This window comes from Dipodomys merriami, unplaced genomic scaffold, assembly GCF_024711535.1.
Source record: "Dipodomys merriami isolate MVZ:Mamm:240054 unplaced genomic scaffold, mDipMer1.0.p SCAF_28, whole genome shotgun sequence".
In the NCBI taxonomy this organism is placed as follows: domain Eukaryota; kingdom Metazoa; phylum Chordata; class Mammalia; order Rodentia; family Heteromyidae; genus Dipodomys; species Dipodomys merriami.
The window spans coordinates 4,752,896-4,772,385 of NW_027204270.1; the positions used below are offsets into that span (position 1 = coordinate 4,752,896).

Below are 19,490 nucleotides of genomic sequence, written 5' to 3' on the forward strand. Positions count from 1 at the left end.
AAAATTATAGAGACTTTATTAGATTGGTTTTTTTTTTCAGTAGGTTCTACATTTTTATTTAAGCAATAATAAGTGCTGACCTATAAGAGTGCATGGAAATTTGGGATTATGCGCTCTTGCTCTGATGTAGGCCTTTGCTTTCTAATGTGGCTTGCTGTTCTCTCAAGTTTCCCTGGGATTAAAACTCATTAATGGGACAGAGAAGGAACATCTCTGGCTTACAGCCAATTGAGTTCATGATCCCAGAAAACGAAGGTTTATTGTGTAAACGCTGACACCACAGTCCCTAGAGCTCTGCAGTAGGGAGCTGGGCTGGCTTGTTTGGTGAGCAAGCTTACTATGAGAATTAAACAAACAGAATCAAGGCTCCTAGTCTGTTTCCAACAGGGATTTTCTGAAAGGTCCCCTCCCAAAGATGCATTGTCCACCGTTAGGAAGATGGGAGGTGTTGCTTTAGGAAGTAGTGATGACAGTATTGGTATTTTGGAAAATGAAAGGCATTGACATAACCAGACTGCCTTTTTTTTTTGGTTGTGAGTTTTATGGGTCTGGATTTTAATTTGATTCTATTCAGCAATCTAACATTAATTTTGTATTTTCTGTTTCTCCCCAAGCTGACATGGATAGCCTTGAAGGTAATGATACACCCAGTCCTCTCACAAACCATTCCACCAGTCACAAACTCCACGCCCATCACCACCTCTGCGGAGGGTCATTATGATGGCACAGTCACTATCACACCCCCTTCCCAGGCACCCGGACCACAGTGCACCTGTACTCTGAGACCTTGTGCTTATTCAGTTGGAGTAGGTTTGGGCATTTATAGTATTGGGCTTTTTCTTAACTAGTGACAATTCATTTAAGCCAAATACTGTGAGCCTAAAGCCACTAGGTGAATCCCCTTTTTCTCTGATGGCCTTCAAGGTGGCCCAGTTGTTTTGAATGTAGTGTGTGGGCCAAGACCGAGAAACCCACAGAAGCCCTGTAGGACCCAGTGCACTTGTTGTGAAAAATTTGGGGATAATGGAAATGGAAAGCAGGTTAGGTGAGACCGAAGAAGGTCCTTGCAGAATCTCCTATTTCTTAAATGCTGTGAAAAGTCCATTTTCTTCCCTCATTCTGTCTCATACATCCAGAGACATCGTCAGTTCTATTCAGGGTTTCCAAGGGATATTTTTCCTAACAATGGTAGGTAGGTTGCCTTCTTTGAAGCTGAGGCATCATGTGACTTCTTGTCTCAGAATCACATTCTGTTTCCTTGGTAATTTGGACATCACATTTTTCAACTCTTGTGAGCCCTGAGTTTCTCGTGCCTGGAAACCGATGCTGAGGTGCCTTCTGGTGCTTCTCCTTTCCCCTTGGTAGCGGACGGTAGCTGGGTAGGGAGCTACTGGCCTTGCTCCTAAGCAACCCTAACTCTCTGATGACCTTCCAAGGTCCATTGTCAGACTGACAAATGTTTATTCTTTTCAGGGTGAAATGGCATAAAGGTGTCAGCGTTTCATGATAAGCTTTGTATTTGGGAACTTGTAACTCAGTCAGAACTTGGTCATACAGAAAGATAGAAATCAGATGCCGGCTGCTAGGAGATCTGTTTATCTTGTCATGGGAACTGGGAGGCATGAAAAGGGTTAAAATGTTTCCAAATGGGGTAGCAAATTCTAGTCTTAAAATAAGCATTTAAAATTGCACTTTCTAAATACATTTTAGACTCATGAACGTCTAACTTGATTGCTATTAAAAGTATTTTGATATTTTGGGGAAGAGCACATTGCAGAACATTATTTTATCTACAAGCTACCCTTAAAGTAACACTTGACATTTTGGGAAGGTAGGTGAGAAGGTTCCTACTTTGCCTCCCTCTTGGTGGCTAAGCCCCAAGCAGAGAACAGCCTAAGAAGGACAGGGCCTTTCTTCCTTTCCCCAAGCTCAGAGCGCTCACAGGCTTTGTGTAGATCCTGTTGTTACTGTCCTGCTCATTCTTGTTTCCCCTGCAGTATGCACTTTATAAAAAGATGACCCAGGCAGCCATCCTTATCCAGAGCAAGTTCCGAAGTTACTATGAGCAGAAGAGGTTCCAGCAGAGCCGGCGTGCTGCCGTCCTAATCCAGAAGTACTACCGGAGTTACAAGAAATGCGGCAAGAGACGGCAGGCTCGTAGGACCGCCGTCATTGTGCAGCAGAAGCTCAGGTGGGCACGGAGGACTGGGGGCAGCAGTTGGCAAAGTCCCTGCCTGCCCCTCAAACTGGCACCCTCTGCTGGGTTGCTGCCAGCCTCTGTGGGACCTACAGCATTTGCAGTGACATTCTTTTCAGAATGTTCTGGGTATTGTCACTTTGTATGGTGATGCCTGTGCTGCCAGTCTCTTTTGTACATTGAACTTCTCTCTACCTCCCACCCATTGGTCTGATGAAGTTCATACTTGGAGCCATTGCTCTATAGTAGAGTAGTAGTCTCAATTGTAACGCTGCCTGCATGACCTTGGAGGAGTAATTTCGCGTTAAGCTATTCCATTCTTGAGAACGTTAATGTCTAGCAGAATATATTGATTTAAAAAACAGAGAATAGCCAAAAGAGAGCAGGTATGGTTATAATTTATAATTCCAGCTCTTCAGAAGGCAGCGATGGGGAAGATTGTGGTTCAAAGCCAGGCCTGGCAAAAAGTTAGCAAGGCCTTATCTCAGTCAGTCAGCTGGGTAGGGTGGCGCTTGCTGGGAGGCCATAAGTGAGAAGACCAGAATCTGACACCAGCCCTGAAAAATAAGCCATAAGGGTGGAGTCATAGCTCCTGTGATGAAATGCCTGCCAAGCAAGTCTGAGGGCCTGAGTTCAAACCCCAGGACTCCCCTCTCCCCCATGGGTCCTATAGAAAATACCAAATTCAGACAGATTAACTTCTAAATTAATGAGTTCTAATGACAAAATGCCTTTAAAAAAGAACAGGGTGAATAATAAAGAGTAGTGAAAGAGCCATGTGTGATGATACACAATTATGATCTCAACACTTGTGAGGCTGAGGCAGGAGAATCACAAGACCATGGCCAGCCTGGACTAAAAAGGAGTAATACGAGAACATTCATGGGACATCTTGTTTTCAGTCTTTATTTTCTCCCTAAAGCTTGGGGTCAGGACTTGTACCCCCTGCTCTCCCAGCAGGCTGGCCATACAGTACTATGACAGTGGCATATGCTATGCCACCAGATTTGCTCCCCACGAAGTGCTCAGGTTTTGCACAGTATGCCTCATGGAACTCTTCATAAGTGGCAATCCTGTTTTCACTTTTCCAGGAGCAGTTTGCTAACCAAAAAGCAGGACCAAGCTGCTCGAAAAATAATGAGGTTTCTACGCCGATGTCGTCACAGGTACCCAACCCTCAGTGTTGACTTTGTTCAGCCCTAATCTCTTAACCATCCTCTGCTTCCGTGTGAGGCCCACATCCCCGCAGCAGGACAGAGCTCGCTAGCTGGGCACCGAGTTGCATCTCTGGGACCCTGAGAATTATTTGAGACCGCTGTGCTTGGTTAGCCATGGAAATTCATCACAGCATTTTTCTGTTTTTATTTGGGAGTGAGTACAATTGAGATGCACTAGCTTTCAATTCAAGGTTTCCTTTAACCCATCATTCATATGTCACTTAGCATTGTGCTGGTCACTGTCCATCCTTACCACATCAAACATGCATCCAGACAAAAAAAATAATAATAATAACAGAAGTGCCTGTTCCCAAGGGAGAAAGGCGGGGTGGGGGTGGGGTGGGGGGCAGTGAGCATCTACTGCCATCCAGGTTTTCTGTGTAGAATTTCCACTAGCAGGTGGTGCCCTCTGCTGGATATAAGAACTACCTCTAGTTCTACAAGAGCTAATCTGTGATGAGCAGGAGAAATGACTGGAATGAGCTGCGTAGGCCAAGGTAGCTGGGGTTAGAACGGTCTTTTCAGCTAGGAGCTGGGCTCCTGGGTGCCTGGATGTTCCTGAGGATGTAGCGCCTCCTCATGATGCTAAGCTCAGCTTTCTCCATGCTGAGCTTCTGTCATGAAGAAGGGGTTTGTTGTTTTTTTTTTAACCTATACTTTTGGGGGCTGTTGAAGAGTCAGCTCAGAATCCGTAATAGGCCATTGATTCTGCCTTTAGAGGACCTTCTGGGTGTCTGTGTTGTTTCTTGGTGCAGGTGCAAGCTGAAGGCCTGAAGCAGGCCCTCCACTGTCTCTCTGCCTCTCCTCTTTCAGTGCGCCCAAAACTTCACATCTGTACTCAGTGGGATCCCTTAGACTGCACATTTTCTTCAGTTCTTCTCTTAAACCATCTGCTTTCTAAGATTGGAAGTCCCTTACCTTTGAGACTTTGTAGGTTTAACTCTTGTGCTTTTACTTCACTCAGCAGGAGGACACATTTGTATGACTGTAGCAGAGAACACATGCAGCCTCTGCATTCACAGACATGAAGTACTCTTAGCCTGAGTGCAGGGAGAGCCGTGCAGGTGCCCTTCTCACTGTGCTAGCAAGCTTGCACGAGAAACCACAAGTCCTACTAGGAAGTGCAGGACTGAGGGTGGCAGGGACACTGAAGTGGGTTCTACATGCCTTACAAGCTCCTTTCCTTACCATTCAGTAATGCCTCTTAGCCATTAGGATTCTTATTCGTGGGTGGATCAGTGCAGTTTCTTCATTGGGCAGACATACACCAAGGCCTTCCCTGCGGCTTCCTGGCGTTCTTAGATGTTCACATTCCCATCTTCCTTTTCCTCTTCTACCTCCAGAATGAAAGACACAGCATAGAGACCCAGTAGGCCCAGAGCACTGAGCAGACTCTTCCTTCGGGAGACTATGCTTCATGTCTTCCACACAGGTTTTATTCGTTTTTTTGTTGTTGGTTGTGGGGCTTGAACTCAGGGCCTGAGCACTGTACTTGAACTCTTTTGCTCAAGGCAAGTGCTATACCACCTTGAGCATAGCTGCACTTCCACGTTTTGAGTAGTTTATTGGAGAGAAGAGTCTCTCAGGGACTTTTCTGCCCAGAAGGGCTTGGAACCATGATCCTCTGTCCTCAGCCTCCTGAGTAGCTAGGATTACACGCATGAGCCACCAGTGCCTCGCACAGACAGGTTTTATTTTTAACAAGATCATCTTGACATTGCTCTTCCTTAGACCACTTCATACAGACCAAAACATTCACAGTTAAATTGTATGGTTCTTCTTCCCTCATTCCTTCTAGTCTGATCCTTAGATGTGGAATATATGGATAGGAAATGCAGTATAACGAATTACATAAAATGCTACATGTGTTTTCCTTTGTGTTTCACATGGCAAGGCTGTGCCCTGTGTTTATAGTGGAGTGTGTGGTGAGAGGAAGACATTTATTTAAACAGACCAACAAATAAAAGGCTGCCTCCAAAGTAGGATGAGCAAAGGACTCCTTCCACTCTTATTTTCAGAGTTCTTTTATGTGTAAGCCTTGTAAAAAAGAATTTCCAGAAGCATTTAATCTTTTCTAGGTTTATATTGAGCTAATCCTCTCATCATAAGAGTGACAAGGAGGTTCATTAAGAACAAAACAGAGGTTGTGGGCTCTGTTTATGCTTTGGAATCAAGTAAAGATACTTATTGGCTCTTTCCTTAACATTTTATAATTCAGATGCTTAAAAATACAGGTAAATGGTAACATCCTTTGACCACTGATTACTTAAGCCCCAATAGTCATTTCCACTCCTGTATTAGCTAATACAGCTGAAGAACTTGAAGAAGTCCTAAGTATCCATCCCACTGAAGACTTATTGCAAATGTGCATTTTCCCCAGGATGTGTGCAGTCCTGCTTCCATTCTTGCTTGTTCAATATTATTCAAGAGGTGCTGTATGTCTGTTGTCCCCTAAGAGCATTAAAGTCTGCATTAAATAGAAGGTGATACCCTCTGGAAGTGGCGCTGTGGCTCAAGTGGTAGAGCGCCGGCCTTGAGCTGAAGAGCTGAGGGACAGCGCCCAGGCCCAGAGTTCAAGCCCCACGACCCCCCCCCACACACACACACAGAAAAGATACCCTCCCGACAAGGTAGGTAGACAGTGGCCTCAGCACTGGAGTCCTCTTCTAAGTCCTATGACCGCAACGTTTTTAAGAGTTGAAAATGGTGAATTTTGTACCTGCTCATTTCACACACCCCACCATCACTCACCTTCTCTTCCTGCCCCCAAAGAAATCACTCCACATTCTTTTTGGTCGAAATAAAGCTATTAATAAGATTTCTGTTGTGACCCTCATGTGCTAATAGCTCTTTGGTGTTGTTTTACTGCCCAAAGCCCCCTGGTGGACCATAGGCTGTACAAAAGGGTGAGTGTAGCTGCCTGCTAGCCAGTCTATCTGTATCTTCCATTTTCAATATTTTGCTTTTTGCTTGCTTGCATGGGGCTGCAGCCTAGGTATGCCAGTAAATTTCACATCCATTTTGAATGACATAAGACAAAATAAAAACTAACCCTAATTACTAACACTGCTGTCGTGTACAACAGGAGGGCCTTCACATACAGCAGGTGTGGACTTGCATGAGTCTGCAGGAGGGAGGGGCCTCTGGGACTACTGCCAGGCAGTAGAGCTGCGAGGCACATGGCTGGCCATTCATGTTAAATGGGCTGCATTGTAAGAACACATGAAGCAATGGGCTTTTGTGACGAGAGCAATTCGCCACAGCAGATCTCTTCAAATACTACTTTGTCAAAATTTCTAAAGCAGAACGGCTCATTGGGCAGCGCTAGGCCCTCTGTATTAAGCCAGTCTATTTCTTGTTTGGAATTGCTGTGATTCTGATCCTATAGTTTTAGTTTCTGAATCTCTTTTCTTGTGCTCTAAGGTAAACCAAGGTATAAAGTTGCCTGTCCCAACCAGCTGAAGCCAATCAGTGTGTGACAGTGAGCAAACCAGCCTTGAGCAGTTAGGTGAGGCTGGCTGAGTAAAGAGGATGTAGTGCAGCCTCTGAAAGCGTGTGTTCTGTTACAGTAGAGATGGAGGGGCTGTTCCAAAAATGCCTGTGCTTTATAGAAAGACAACGTCCATGTGGCTGAGACTTTAGAGCACAGTGCTGGTTTCTGAGTATGCACAGAAGGCCAGAAACCAGCTGGACCCTCTGTGCATCCGAACTTATAGTAGAGGACTTTGTGTCTGTCAGAAAACTTGCTGTTATTGTTGTTGTGATTGCTGGTCCTGAGGTTTGAACTCAAGACCTGGGTGCTGCCCCTGTGATTTTTTTGCCCAAGGCTAGCACTCTACTCTAGCCACAGTGCCATTTCCAGTATTTTTAGGTAGTTAATTGGAGATGAGTCTCACAAACTCTCCTGCTTGGGCTGGCTTTGAACTGGGATCCTCAGATCTCAGCCTGCTGAGTAGCTAGGATTATAGGTATGAGCCACCAATGCCTGGCTTAGAAAACTTTTTTCAAGAGTTATGAAAAGAATTCACCAACATTGGACTTGAGAAGATGAATTTCAAGTAAAACGTGGGAGTTATCTCTGTTAACTACATTCAGTGCACCTGTTAACCTTGTGCTAACACTTTGTTCAGTCATTTTTAAGATTGTTTCCCACCTAACTAGACTTATGCTGATACTAATATTTATTCATTATCTCTTGAAAACAAGAGTTGGCAAATAACTTAGTAAATATCTTTTGCCAATAGGTAAAAGCAGGCTTTTTCTTAAACAGCCAGAGAGTAAGCATCTTAGACTCTGTGGGCCATACTACCTGTTCCAGCCTCGCAGGCTGGAAACAGCCACAGACAATGTGAGGAACAAGGGTCATGGATAGTACTGATAAAACTTTATTGGCCCACAGGCTGTAGTTTGCCAACTTGATGATAGGAGAACCGAGTTTTTGCAAGTTCTTGCTAGGGAATGACATTATCTGTATAAAAGTTTTACCCATTTTGAAACCATGGATAGTTTTTGAAGGAGTTTATTTTGAAGGGGAAACATAGCAGGTGTTAGGAGGTTGTTTATCATTGAAGATTTGTGGGCCCACGGGCCAAAACTGGTACTTAGTTGTCTGTACCAGTATTGGCCTCCATACCTCTTCCTCCTGCCTCTCTGCCTCCTCCTACCCTTCTCTCTCTCTCTTCCTACCCACTTCATACATAGACATTTGTTTCTATTCGAAACACTCCAAAAAAGCAAGTGCATGCCCTGTACCCAGTTGAACTAAAAGTTGTAGTATCTTGCATGCTAAATGCAGTTAATAGAGCCTGCTGCAAGGAACCAACCTTTTTATCAGGAGTTGTTGCTTATGCACTTTTGAAGCTTGTTAGTCCTGGTATGTTAATGATCGTTTTTAAGAGGACATTTTCTAAAGGTGTTTTCCAGTGCCAGCCAGTCCCTTTCATTTCTTCAGTGCTTGCTGCATTTTGTTATGGACTCCTCAGTTCTGCTCATGCATGGAAAGTAGGAATTCCATAGCATCCCTATGCCACGTAGTCTTGAGGGAGTGTGCGAGATGAGCAGAGGCTTCCCTTCTTACAGGTGGGGTGGTGGTGTCTACGGTCCAAGGGGAGGTAGCCGACACAGAGCTGACGATGGGCACCTCCCCAGAAGAGCTCCTCTCCCTCGCTCCCTTAACAAAGTGCCCAAGCTGAAGTTTGCTCTTCTTGGGAGCTGAGCATTCTCTGAGGAGGATGTATATTCCTGGAATGTATTCAGAGATGATCAATGACTAACCCTGTTAACATGTAAAGTATACCATAGAATACTTGAAAGCTTAAATCATGCTTTGGTGGTGCAATGCCAAACACTATCACTGACCCATGCTTTCCAGTCAGCAAGCCAGGACTCTGTCTCTCGTCAGTAGGCTCCTCCCAGCAGTGCCCAGATCGCAGGTGCTTTTCTCTGTCCATGCCTCTGGAAGGCTGGGAAAGCACCACATAGGCCCTATGGCATCCAGCTTATTTCTCTTCAGCCTCTCCTTCAGCCCCTGATGTGCCCAGTAATGGAAAATGAAGTAGCCAGTTCCTAATACTATCAGGAAATTTGTTTTTTTTGTTTGTTTTGAATACACTAGTTGTTTATTCGAAGAGAACTTGCATATACACAGAAAAATATTTAAATAAATTGGTTTACTTATTCTGGTTAATGTAGGTCATGAACTACAGTAAATGACTGAAAGATTTTTTTAAGGTTTAAGACACTTAAAAAGTGTGTATGTTGAAAGTGCCGTTTCCCAGATGGATTTTTAGTGTATCTAGCAGGAAGTTGCTCCATTTTATAAGCAGAAAAGCCAGGAAATGTCATACGTAGAGGAAATAACAAAACAATTCAATTACAAAGGCTTATCCTCTAGGTTCTGGGACTTAATTGGACAAATGAATACATAGCAATATGTGGATAGAAAACGGCCTTCCGTTCCTGTGTTTAGCATGGGCGGTGGAAGCAGTTCTCTTCGATGACAGGGACCATTCTCTGTGAAGTGTTTTCTAGGCAGATCTCCCTATCCCTGCAGAAGAGAAGCTTCCCGTGAAATCGGAGGCTTTGTGGCCCTCAGGGCCACTGTGGGCTGTTATTATCAGCAGTAGAAATTGTGATACTTAAACAACCTGTTTCTTGTACCTTGTTACTCATGTCCAATAAAGGTGGGTGCTGCTGTCTTACTAACGTAAGAGAGCCTTCATTAGAGGGAAGAGAAATAACACACATTGATCACCAATTTTTAGCAAAAGATTGTCCTCCGTAGTTGAGAACTGAGTTTCCAAACCCTTCACTTTGCCGGAAGCTGCCAGGCATTTTGGTAAGTAGTGGTTTCGGCAAAGCAGCTTCTTGTGCCCACAAGAGAAGCCTCATAAAGGACCTCCGTGGGTCATTAGCAAGCCCGGAAGTCACCTCTGCTCTGTGGTGGGACACTTCTCTGGCTGCAGTGTACTAAACAGTGGCCGAGGGTCAGATGCATCGCCGCACGTCTTTAGTTGACTCCAAGCAGCCCGGTGTTGAGTGAGGCATAATAAATGAATGCAGATGTGTCGTCAAGAATTTTTTTTTAAGTCTCCAAAGTAACTTGTCTCACTTCTTTTAGGAAATGAATATTTTTGGAACACAGTGGTGTGTGTTAAGTTGCAGACAACATGCTCTGTGTCATTCTTATTGGGCCTCTTTGTCTTTTTTGTTTTGCAACCCAAATGAGATTTCTGGAAAATGGCGAGATCTCTCTTTTCCTAAATTGCCCACAAGCTATTGAAGCTCTCAGAGCAACAGGTAATAATGAGAAGGTTGCCTTGGGCTTCCTCTCTATTCTTGATGTCCAGCATCGCGAGAGTATTCCTGCTGAAATCCACCGACTCATGAAGCATTCCTCTGGCTGAGCTTTACTGAGTAGATGTAATCAAGCAGCTTTGCCATGTGCTTTTCCCATGGAGCCATTGTTTGCTACCAGTTTCTGAAGCAGGCCTACATCACTTACTCGGGAATGCCTGTCAGATGTCTGATGGGGATAAACCCAGTGGCTTCGGCTGGCTTCCAAGGCTGTTGCTTACTCATCATTTCAGTACATTACGATGCAACTTCTGTTGTCCTTGTTGAGACTGCCCCGGTATCTCAGCACGGTGATTATTTTCAGCCTAGAATGCTTGGGGAAGTCCTGAGCTTGTCTTTCATTTTAATGATTGAATGGTCACAGGTCAAAGTCTTGCTGTACTGATTACCATAATGCTAAGCTGGTCATAAGAGGAGTTATTCTCCAAGTTCCAGGTGGGAGGTTCAGAAATGTGTTCTTTGCCACACTCTGTAGGGAAGCAGTATATATATATATATAGCCTTGTACCTGTAGCAGCCATCATTTCTGGTCTGCACTTAATTGTCTTTAGAACCTAAAAGAAAGAATGTCTTACAGGGTGTGATTTAGGAGTAAGTGCAATTACAGTGGAACTTTCTTTCTTTTTTGACTTCTTGTTTTATTGTTAACATGTTGTACGGAGGGTACAGCTACACGAGTGAGGAGATGAGTACATTACCTGTCCATCATTGTTACCCTTCCCTTCCTTCTTGTTGTTCTACTATCCCTTCCCTCCCCCTCTTTCTTTTTTTTAATGACAACCTGGACAACTTTTTTAGCCCTGTATGAGCCTCACATTTGTAATTCCTTATGAGAATCAAAACTTCAGTAGCCTTTAGCTGAGTTTGTGGTAACATAAGTCAAAATTTTATTGAGTTACCTGTGTTCCAAGTTATAGAGATACACAAACCAAATCACAGGTACGGAATTTTCAAGTATGATTCCAGTTTCAAACTTTTCAAGTCAATATTTATCATGTCTATGTACTGAAAACTCAGTAGTATAAGTGAACTTGTTTAGTCTATTAATGTTGGCTTAAGTTTATAAAAATGACCTTTTGTTCTCCATTGCATTTTTCAGTTTTTGGATGTGAATATTTAAGAGAGATAATAGTAGTAAATGAGTAGAAAAATATCTGATATACTGGGCACTAGTGCACAAACCTGGAAATCCTAGCTACTCAGGAGGCTGATATCTGCGGATAGGGTTCAAAGCTAGCTCACACAGAAAAGTCCAAGAGACTCTCATCTCCAATTTACCAGCAAAATACTGGAAATGGAGACGTGGCTCAAGAGGTAACCATGAACAGAAAAAGCCAAACAAGCATACAAGACCCTGAGTTCAAGGCCCAGTACTGGCCTGAGTTCAAGCTCCAATACTGACAAGAAAAGCAAGAAAAGGAAGGAGGGAGAGAGAGAATAAATACCTCACAAACCATTAGAGAATGACATCGGGAGTGGTTATTGTTATAGAGATATGAAGGAGAATCATTCAGATAAGGTTCTGGCTTTACCCTACTTATTGGAAAGATTTATTAAGTAACAGTCATACTGTAGTAATAGGTCATATCCTTGGCTAATAACAAGGAAAATAATTTTTTTAACTATTTGAAACACCAATTAGTAATATCTGGATCTTAGAATTGGTTGAAAATTCTGGCATAACATTGTGTTACAGATCACTTTAGTAGTAACCATTTTCTGTTCTTTGGAAGTAATATAACTTTAAAATTATTTTATCCAATTGATATTTGATTTAAAACAAAAATTATTCAACCCATCTCATCCAAATTATTAACCCTCAAGTAACATAAAATTCTATTTGTGATTTCAAAAAAGTGAAAGTCTCAATTTCATGGAAACTTGCATACTTTTTATCAACATGATGTGTAAATTGCAAATTGGAGGATCTAAAAATCTTTGTCGATCCTTAAGCACATTTTTATGCATATTTTTCAGATTTGCCCCACAACATTGCAATTAACTATTATATCTTAGAATTGGGGAGATATAATGGTTGTCAGTTTTATTTCAAACTATGGAAAGTTTCCAAATTTATGTTTTCTATAAAAATGTTTTGGAAAAAAACCATTAAGTAAGAATTTAGAACAAGTCTGTGATATTCTGAGAAATAGTCTGCGAGGCAGTGGAGTGGAATAGTAAACTTTGAGACTTGGAAGTCAGACAGTTGTGGGTTCAAATCCTTGCTCTGCCATTTATTAACTATATGATTTGGAGCAGGTTGCTTAGTTCCTGTGACTCTTAGGTCCTGTGTATATATATTGAAGATAATGGCAGTATTGCGAGTTCTACATAAGGCAAAAATACTGAGGATTCTCTCCTGTAATAACTTTATCTATGCCATTTAAGTCATTTTAATGCCTTTCATAATGTTAAGGTACAGTGACAACTTCGTACTGAAAATAAGAATGAATTCTCCACTTTGTCTCAGGAGGTTTGAAAACTCAGAAAATTGGAAAATTCTCATTTTTCCTCTAGAGACAGGCTCTGCATGTGGTCATACGCATACACTCCTCCTTGGAGCTGTGAGAACTTAATTCAATTTGTAGCAGAGAATTTACCTGGTAACTTTAGGCCTTTGTGGAAAACTTGATTGGCTTTTGACTTAGTTCTGACAGAAACAGGAAAAATACAGTAGTATGAAAACCAGATGTGACCATTGTAACTCGCAGAAAGGTGTTTTAAGTTATAGTGCTACTCTATCCAGCTGAGGAAAAATCCTTTGGTATGCAACTGCATAAAACATGTCTGGTTTATATTTCACTCTCTGTTCTTTAAGAATTTCATCTCAACAGTAAGCCTAATATTTTCAAAACTTTTCAGTTTGTTCTGGAAACACTGTGAACAGATATCTTTGTATATATGCTGTCAGCTTTTTGAGTTGAGACTTCTTCAAACTCTAGAAATCTCATCAGCGATGGAGTCACTCTCGCCTCTTTGCAAGTGAGCCCTGTGCTGGTGCAGAGGCTCATGTGCAGCGCCCATGCTTGGGCGACCCGTCTGCACCAGCACAGGGACTGCATGGCCGGACGGGGCCGGCATCCATGCATGCCTTGCATTTCTCCTGGCAGAGGGATGTTAGCATAGATACTGCATGTTTAAAAATTGAACACAGACTAGAGCATGTTTCAATTTTTAAAGAGCTCTTTATTAAGTATGCATGCCCCAAATCAGGGACCTGTAGATTACACAATTCTGAACTATATATAACATGACCCACATTAGCCTACAATCTAATAAGCCACGGTATCCTTAATTATACACTTAAAACTAAGTAAGGTCTAGATCTTGCTAGGACCAGGCAGTGTGTGTGTGAATTGTGGTGGAGGGAACAGAGGATATGCATAGCCACTGCCACGTGTGTATGCACACCAAGACTGAGTGGGGTCTGGTCACGGGCAGCAAGTCAGACCGATAAGCAGGTTTTCACAGAACCATCTTTAGTGTAAACAATGAAATATTTTTCTTCTGAAACAGAGCATCTTCTCCCTGAAGAGATCGTATCACCTTTGCAGAATGCTGAGATATGATTCTTAGAGTAGTAAGTTTTTTAAAAGTTTCCTTAAGTTGCCGTAAGAGTGCGCGTGTCATTGCATCCACTCCCGGTGTGTCAGGCAGCAGTGGCTTCATAGGTTTTTTTCAGAATGTTCTCTTCCTGCCTTCTTAGAAAGTACAGCAGCCTTCATCTTAAGATAATAATTTAACTTGCTAGTATCGCGGAAGCAAACAGGAGAGAGCTTATCTTAAGACGTTCCCTTGTGCCAGTGACACCCTGAGAAACCACGGCCTTTCTGTGGCTGCCGTTATCACCCCCACCCCTGGGAAACAAATGTCACCATGGAACATGCAGAACTACAAAGTGACTTACATCTGATCATTCGACTGTTCAGGCAAACTTGTACTTTCTTGTCAGTATAGAGAGATAAACATATTTCCAACTGTTTTCCTGTCACCCATCTATTCTAGATGCCACATTAAAAGAATATTTTTAAGAGGCAAAGGCTGGGTGGTGCTTGCCTATCACCCCAGTACTTGGGAGGCTGTAGCAAGAAGGCAGTTGAGTTTAAGATCAGCCTGGGCTATGAAGCAAAAGAAACAGATTTGGAACAGAGGAAGATTTTTTTACATTGAAAGGCAGATTGGAAGTGGTGATCGGTACTGGTCAAGTTTGTTTACTGCAGTATATGTGATAAGTAGAGCTAAGTCTATCTTCCCTCGCTGTTGCCTCCTCCTGCTTTCCACGTGGGGCTGGAAGAGGAGCTCGAGTGTGGCTTGAAGTGCTAGTGTGGATCTAGAGGCAAAGAAGGACGTGTATGACCCGCTCAGGATTGCTTGCACCATTGTCTGTGAGCAAAGCAGAAGCTCAGTCTCTTGGTGTAGTCAAGACAAAGCCCATGTGTGTGCAGACCCCTAAGTTTACATCACCGCGGAGGGCAGTAATAATGATCCGCCAGGCAAGAGAGGTTCAGTATGTTTGTTACACTTCAGTGCCACAGACTTTGCCTTAGCTCTCTCTTGTTGCTTGGAGCAGCTAGTGTAGAACCAAGGGCTTATTTCTTTTATATCCCTTTAGGGTCTTGTCTTCCTCTCTGAACATTCTTCCCAACAACTGTTGGGAAGGTGTCTCCTTTGCCATCAGTCCTCAAAGGGTTTGTACTGGCTTCTCACAGAGGAGGGAACAAATGGTGTTAGCTCTATCCAGTGTCACCACAGCCTCGCTCTGTAGTTACCACCTGGTGTTTTGTTTTGTTTCTCTTCCAGAGTGAAAGAATTGAAAAAGGCCAAGGAACTTGAAGACATACAGCAGCATCCCTTAGCAATGTGACATTGCTTTTCAGACTGTTTTCATTTCTGTTTTTAGCAGAGACATGCAACAACTACACACATGCGCACACGCACACACACGCACACACACACACAATCCCTCTGCAGTTCGGGGAGATCAGCTGCAGGATTTTAACGGAATGTTTTGGTCATTGCATTTGCACTTTCATGGACAACTTTTAATTTGATCAGCAAGACATCTTGGAACTCAATCTTCTGTTGGATCATAGGAAAACAAGACACCAGGAGGAATCGAAAGAGGCTTCCTCTTCTTAGGAAGAAGTGGTTTTCCTTCTCATATAGGGCTGTATTCAAACATCGTGTGGAACTGTACAAATATTTATACCAAAAATATAGATAAGAAAAGGTGGGGAAACACTAGCAACAAAAAGGATTGCTGGGCCTGCACCTGCCGGTTATTTCCAAGAAGCTGAACCCTTGGGATTGATTCTCAGTGGAGGGCATAGATCACACAAACGTTTATCGGGTCCGCGTGTTCTCATTTCCTTCACTGTTTTGTTTGTTAGGGGTTTTGTTTGTTTGTTTTAATCTCTACAGCACACTTAATGCAACTTCTAAAATCTGCAGGTTGTTCATGTCTTGTGGAAGTTTGCAGAGGGCGGGTGTGTGGTAAACGGGTAATGCATGGGAGATAGGAGAAACAGCTTTCAGAGTTGACATTTCTTTTCTTGCCCTTGCACCTCCGAAGAACCTGTGAGGAGTCGTCACCTTGTCCCTTTCTCGTGTCCAGCACTTTAATTTTGGGCCTTACTTTCATGTGCAATGAGAATTACTTAAGAATTGGTAAAGCATGTAGCCTTTTTAGTAACCTTGGAAACATTTGTTGTTCCAAGGAATCATAAACTTTGCCTGGACATTTGCCACCTAAACGACCAGTGTGGTGCTGCATTCTGGCCAGTAAATTCCATGTGTTTGGCTCTATCTCATCCAAACCGAGTGGTCTCCATGTATATATAGAAGGTAGAAATGAGAAGTGAGAAAATATTTGAAAGGGATTATATTAATTGCTAAATATTTTATTCACAAAGATCAATAACATGGCAAGATAAAATTATCTGTATAGTTTTGTCTGAATGAGGGAGAAAAAAAGTGGATGTATTGTTTGTATATATTGTATATATTAAAACAAAGAGATATGTGCATGAAATCAAGAAAAAGAAATGAGCAAAAGCAAAGCATTAGTGGCTATGGTCTGTAAAATGAAACAAAAAAAACTTTATTTCACTATAAGAGTACTTTATTTTAAATGTTCTTTAGAAGAACATTTTGCTAACGCATGATTAAACTGCAAAAAATAAAAGAGCTACTGTATTTAGACTTAGGAAAAAAAGGCAGAGTAACATTACTTAAAAAAAGGATATGTTTACATTTAATTTTGGCTACCAGGAGTTTAGTTTATATTATTTAAAATTCTTTTGCCAACGGTGCCAAGTAATGTGAATGCTAATATTGCTTGAGAAAATTAAGTTACTTTTGCAAAACAGATAATCCTAAAATGAATCTGTCTATAACTTAACACACCACCCCCTCACTCCAAAAACAAACACTTAGAATAATCAGAACCTGACGAAAGAAGTAAGTAGTGTGAAGAGTAGAAAATGATCACATTTTCATACCATCTGCTGGAAATCAGAAGATGAAATCAAAAACTGCACAAAAAAGTAACTAGAAGTGAAACATACACGTAGACTGGTCTTGTAGGGATGCCATGTGAATTACTATTTCCACATAATGAGGAGCCAAAGAAATCTATTGCTTTTAAAAATTAAACTACTAATGTCAAATGGAGAGAATAAAGCTTGCCATTTGCTGATGCCAGTTTTAAAATTCCCAGGTGACGTTTGAGGATCAGTTGGTATAAAATGAGATGTTTTGACTTGGTTTGGGTGGCCAACTGTGAGTTGTAAACTCAAGGCTTGTTGTGAAGCCTAAAAATATTCACAGAGAAGCTTTTTTTTTTTTAAACTGGTGTCTTTAGAAGGAAGGCTGATACAAAAAGATTGTGGTAAAAACTGGGGTCAGTACTCTTGGTGCCTTTTCTATAATTGTACTTGTTTTTTAATTCCTTCCTTTCACTGCCAACCTCAAATTACTGTACAGTATATGTCTTTCTGCTTGTGATCAGCTTTGACAATAGTGACAGTCCCACCTCTTGCAGCCACCTGTACACTTGTCAATGGACCTGGCCCGATGTTGTCTTTGTGCGTGGGTTATGCTGCAGCTGTGCTGTCTCCCACATACGATGATTTCCCACAATTTGACCTGTTAGGAAGACACTTGAGTAATCTCAGAAACACACAGTTGCATTCATAACAGGAAAAGAATGTGAGAAGCCAGCTCTTTCAGAATATCCTATATTAATACTGTATTTGGGTACATTTATTCCATTAATTATGGTACAAATAACTAATTTTTGACCTGAGTAATGACCTCAGTGGATTTGCTTCAACCCTCACAATTGATTTTTTTTAATGTTTCACATTGCTCCATTATTAGCCAAATAAGTTAGAAAATTCCAGAACATAGAGACTTACATAGAATTAGGAGGTTCTTATGGAGGAGATAAGAAGTAGGTTCAAAACCTGCCAGTAAAAACTGTGAATCCTAGTGAGGTAAAAATGCACTTCCACTGAAACAAAGCATTTCTGACCGCTTTTTCTTTGGTTGTGAATCTTCCTTTCGAGTATAAGATGATAGATAGGTAAGCGCAGCTTTCTTGGATAATCTGAAATTCCCAAGTGCCAGGAGTAGGAGTTCATTATAAAATTAATAGCTAATCTTATTCTGTCTCCTGAAGATTTAATTGCTATTCTTGTTACCCATTCGAAATCAGCTGTACTGTGTGAACAAAATCAAGACAATAACACGAACCCCTCTGGCTGCACGGTCGCTTATGGCAGTTCCACACAGTAGTTGGCGCCCAATGGGGGTCCCTGAGACTTGCATGTAAAACTAGTCTAGATGTCTTCTTTTTTTGTAAGTTTTATTTTTGTATTTGTGCATGTAAAGCATCATTGAATCAATGGATCTGTTGAAGAACTCAGCTGCTGGAAACCATGCAAAATGTTTTGAATTGCCCTTAAAATATGGAAAATGTTTTCTGAATGCTTTATATTCTTTCTGCTGTAAATTAAAAATGAAGAAAATTTCCCCATAATATCGGTGTGCTTTGCCTTAACTTGATGGGAATTCCAGAACCCAAGATGTTAGGCGTATTTCAAACCAGATGGGGCAATTTTAAGTATTTCCCTCCTGTCCAGATAATGTATTTTCATACTAAATGGAACCACTTCAGGTATATCCCTGGGGGCGGGGGACAAACAACAGAATCACTTTCCCAGAGCTCTCCATCTATCTTCCATCATTTGTTTAATAAGACAATTCAGTTACTTGAAAAATGATACCAAGCTAAATTCATTTTAGATAAAACATTCTTCGATAGCTTTCAATAGCATTCTTTGTGCTCTGTCTGCTTTGTTTGATCCCCTTAATTGCAGACCCTGTCCTTGTCTCACTAGCAGTCAGTGTCCATCTAAATCCATGCCAAATGTTGCATCATGAATCGTCCCAGCTCCAAGTCCTTCAAGGATTTCTCGAGCCCACCGAGTGTAGGTGACATTTGTCTTGTTTGTCTTCACTGGGCTCACTGCACCCCTGCCCGGCCTGCACCTCGGTGCTCGCCACGTCCCTCCACCTCCATGGTTTTTTCCCCGGCCTCTGTTCTTCTCTTGCCTGGAGAGTTCTCTCTGGCTACTGAACTCCGGTTCCACCTCTGTGGCTCTCTTACATTTCCTTTCTCTCCTGCGTTGGAAAAGACACCTTAGTATTTTCTTCTTCCCACCATCTAGAGATCCATTAGTTGACCTTGGAGTGACTTGCTTGATGTAGGAGACTATTGGAAGGCATATTCCTGGTAACAACTTAAATACATTACACAGCGACGCTCTCCCGTGGGCCCGAATTTGAAGACCTACAGGTGCCAGGAGGGCCGGGGAACACGGGTAAGATCACAATCCCTAGCGCCGAGCTCTCTCCAGGTTATAACGATGGGCTGTGCGGTGCAGGTGAGGGGACCTAACGACCCGCCGTGTGACCAGCCACCCTCGGAAGGGAGCAAGTCCTGCCGCGTTAGGCAGGAGCACGTACCCCGGGTGGAACTGTCACGACCACAGAAATGGCCCGCTGTCCAACAGTCCCTTTCCAGAGCCTGGACCTCCGTTGGCTACTTTGGCGGACCGCGCTCCCAACGCAGCCCGCGGCCGTGCGGACCCGAAGCCCGGGCAGACCCCGCCGCGCAGATCCCAGGGGCGCGGAGGCCCCAGCTCGGAGCCCGCCCT

At 42.6% G+C, this 19,490-nt stretch overlaps 1 protein-coding gene and 1 long non-coding RNA gene across 14 annotated transcripts in view; one reads left to right on the forward strand and one right to left on the reverse strand.

Moving 5' to 3' along the window:
* Positions 1-17,996, forward strand: part of Camta1 (calmodulin binding transcription activator 1) — a 710,332-nt gene extending 692,336 nt beyond the window's left edge. For 6 of the 13 annotated variants that reach the window (XM_070037258.1, XM_070037260.1, XM_070037252.1 and 3 more), the window contains 5 exons: positions 615-635; positions 1,998-2,191; positions 3,289-3,363; positions 6,290-6,320; positions 15,070-17,996. In XM_070037258.1, coding sequence (XP_069893359.1) covers positions 615-635; positions 1,998-2,191; positions 3,289-3,363; positions 6,290-6,320; positions 15,070-15,102 — 354 coding nt within the window. In that variant the 3' untranslated portion in view covers positions 15,103-17,996. The remainder of the gene's footprint in view (positions 1-614; positions 636-1,997; positions 2,192-3,288; positions 3,364-6,289; positions 6,321-15,069) is intronic. The other 7 variants (XM_070037257.1, XM_070037264.1, XM_070037265.1 and 4 more) reach the window with 3 other exon arrangements.
* Positions 17,997-18,134: 138 nt separating this feature from the next.
* On the reverse strand, positions 18,135-19,483 carry LOC138838133 (uncharacterized). The gene is made up of 2 exons (XR_011375564.1): positions 19,300-19,483; positions 18,135-18,954 (listed from the first exon to the last, which is right to left on the reverse strand). It is a non-coding gene; the product is annotated as an uncharacterized lncRNA (long non-coding RNA).
* Positions 19,484-19,490: the final 7 nt, after the last annotated feature.